The 2807-nt window shown below is 38.2% G+C and overlaps 1 protein-coding gene across 9 annotated transcripts in view; it reads left to right on the top strand.

Annotated features, from left to right (window-relative positions):
* The window catches only part of CCDC30 (coiled-coil domain containing 30), a 188876-nt gene that overhangs the window by 78963 nt on the left and 107106 nt on the right, over positions 1 to 2807 (top strand). The window contains exon 3 of one of the 9 annotated variants that reach the window (XM_017541776.2): positions 1966 to 2135. The exons of the other annotated variants lie outside the window; for them this stretch is intronic. Within the exon in view, the coding sequence (XP_017397265.1) occupies positions 1966 to 2135 (170 nt within the window). The remainder of the gene's footprint in view (positions 1 to 1965; positions 2136 to 2807) is intronic. 9 annotated transcript variants of the gene reach the window in all.

The raw sequence follows: 2807 nt of genomic DNA, 5'->3' as shown, positions 1-2807 counted from the left end.
CAGTTTCTGTTGCCCAGGCTGGGATGCAGTGGCACAATCATGGCTCATTGCAATCTTTACCTCACAAGTTCAAGTGATTCTCATGCCTCGGCCATTTGAGTAGCTGGGGTTATAGGCATGTACCACCACACCTGTCTAATTTTTCTATTGTTAGTAGAGATGGGGTTTCACCATGTTGGCCAAGCTGGTCTCACACTCCTGCAGTCTTGCCTTATTTCGTAGCCTCTATTTCAATGAAATCATCCTCTTTACTGTCCCTCAAATTACTCTATACTCAGTTCTACATCAATGCCTTTGACCATACTGCTCCCCATACTTAAAATGTGCCATTTGTAGTCTCTTCGCTTATCCGTATCTTCCCAACTTGAAAGGACCAGTTCAAGACCAACCTTTTCCCCTAGAAAGGTTATAGTCCACATGAGATTATACAGATTTTATGAGATTATAACCCATTTTACACACTGTAGCTTCTCTTCAGAGAACTGAAAAGGCATGGAAAACCAAAGGGATCTCTTAAACTTAAATTGATCTTTATAATTAAGTCCATTGTGTTTTTAGAATCAAACATGTAGAAGCTTTGCATTTTCAGAGAGGCTCAGCATATCAATCAGGCAGGCTATTGTTTACCTTAGCACAATACTTTGATGGGAATCTATTTTCCTTTCTTATTTTTTATTCTATTCTATTTGTTTGTTTATTTGAGTACAGACACAGGGTTTTGCTATGTTGCTTAGGTGGGTCTCAAACTCCTGGCCTCAAGCAGTCCTCCCACCTCAGCCTCCCAAAGTGCTAGGATTAAAGGGATGAGCCACTGTGCCTAGCCCATCTTTCTTTCTTAAAATCATTCCCCACCCATCCTTTCTACTCCCGGAAGATATTTTCATTTATATGAAGATATAGAGTAATCTTTAGGAAAGGAAATCTTTAGAATGTGTTTGTCAAAACAAAACAAAAATACTGAACAAATGATTTGCCAGATCATGCAAGGCAAGTGACTCTCAAAGCATCTACTTGCAGAATTACCTGGGAGGCTTATTTAAAGTACAGATTTCCATTCCCTGGCCTCCCAGACCACTGATAATGAATCTCAGGGTAGGGGCTATAAGACTGCATTTTCTTTAACAAATATTTTATTTTTTATTTTTACTTTTGAGATAGTCTTACTCTGTCATCTAGGCTGCAGTGTGGTGGCCTGATCTTGGCTCACTGCAACCTTCACCTCCCAGGCTCAAGTCATCTTTCCATCTCAGCCTCCCGAGTAGCTGGCACTACAGGCGCCCACCACCATGCATGGCTAATTTTTTTGTAGAGACAGGGTCTTTTCATGTTGTCCAGTCTGGTCTTGAACTCCTGAACTCCAGAAATCCACCTGCCTTGGCCTCCCAAAGTGCTGATATTACAGGTGTGAGCCACTGCACCCAGTCAAGACTACATTTTTAATAAATTCTTCAGGTGATGCTTTTATATCATAGTGGTTTCAGAACCACTATGGAAGAAAGTTATTTTCTGTAAGATATATCTAATATTCTTTCTAATGTTTACTGGCAGCAGGATATTATTGCTTTTTATTATATATTATTGCTTTTATGAATCAAAGTGCATTTGAAACTTGAAAACAAAAATGTGTGGTAATAGTGTAAAACTTGATAGATCCCATATTTGTGCTTGTTAAAAGGTATAACCAAATGCTAAACAGCACTCTGAGAAGCCAACCCCAGAGACCAAAAATACTTTTTTTAAAAAAAAAAAAAAGGAATTTACATTACCGTTATGCCTATGGTAAAAAAAATTGATTAAGTTATATAACATTGCAAAGTATTAAGTTGGAATAAGACTTCAATTAGGATGTAATTTAATATTATATAAGCCAATAGTTAAGCATTTAATGAAATCAGTATACTTTTTACACAGCTGTAAATAAAAGTATGCAAAATAGTATATTTGTCTTTTCACTTAATTTTACAGGTCTTGAAGCTTTTGCAAGAATTTGCGCAATTAAACCATTTTACTCTAGGGGAAAAAACTACAACTGCTAATTTAATTAAAAGTGAAAATATCTGTAAAGATCCTGAGTCTAACGAGCCAATTTTGGAAGCAGAAATTCAAACCCCAAAGGAAGAGAGAGAGGAACTCTGGTAAATTGGAAAAATCATATATCACATTAATTATTTGGAGGGCGTATATTTTATTTGGCTTGATTATATTAAGAATTTGACATTCAGCTGGGTGTAGTGGCTTACGTCTGTAATCCCAGCACTTTGGGAGACTGAGGTGGACAGATCACTTGAGCTCAGTCAGGAGTTTGAGATTAGCCTGGGAACCATTGCAAAACACCATCTCTGCAAAAAACAAAAATTAGCTAGGCATGGTGGCATGTGTCTGTAGTCCCAGCTACTCAGGAGGCTGAGGTGGGAGGATTGCTTGATCCTGGGAGGCAGAGATTGTAGTGAGCCATGATTGTGTCACTGCGCTGCAGCCTGGGCAACAGAGCCAGATCCTGTCTCAAAATAATAATAATAATTTGATATTCATTTCCAAATTATGTGAGTGGAAAAATAGTTATAAACGTTCTCGAAGAATTTTGTCTTTTTATATATTATTACATTTTAAAACTTTTTTCCTGCTTTTAAAAAATGAATATATGTGGCTGAGCATGGTGGCTCACGCCTGTAATCCCAGCATTTTGGGAAGCTGAGGCGGGTGGACCTCCTGAGGGTGGGATTTTGAGACCAGCCTGACCAACATGGAGAAACTCCATCTCTACTAAAAATATAAAATTAGCCGGGCATGTTGGCACAGGCCTGTAA

Source organism: Cebus imitator, unplaced genomic scaffold (genome assembly GCF_001604975.1).
Source record: "Cebus imitator isolate Cc_AM_T3 unplaced genomic scaffold, Cebus_imitator-1.0 Scaffold136, whole genome shotgun sequence".
Taxonomy (NCBI): domain Eukaryota; kingdom Metazoa; phylum Chordata; class Mammalia; order Primates; family Cebidae; genus Cebus; species Cebus imitator.
Note: the sequence above shows the minus strand (reverse complement) of the source record. Positions and strands in the feature narration are given on the sequence as shown.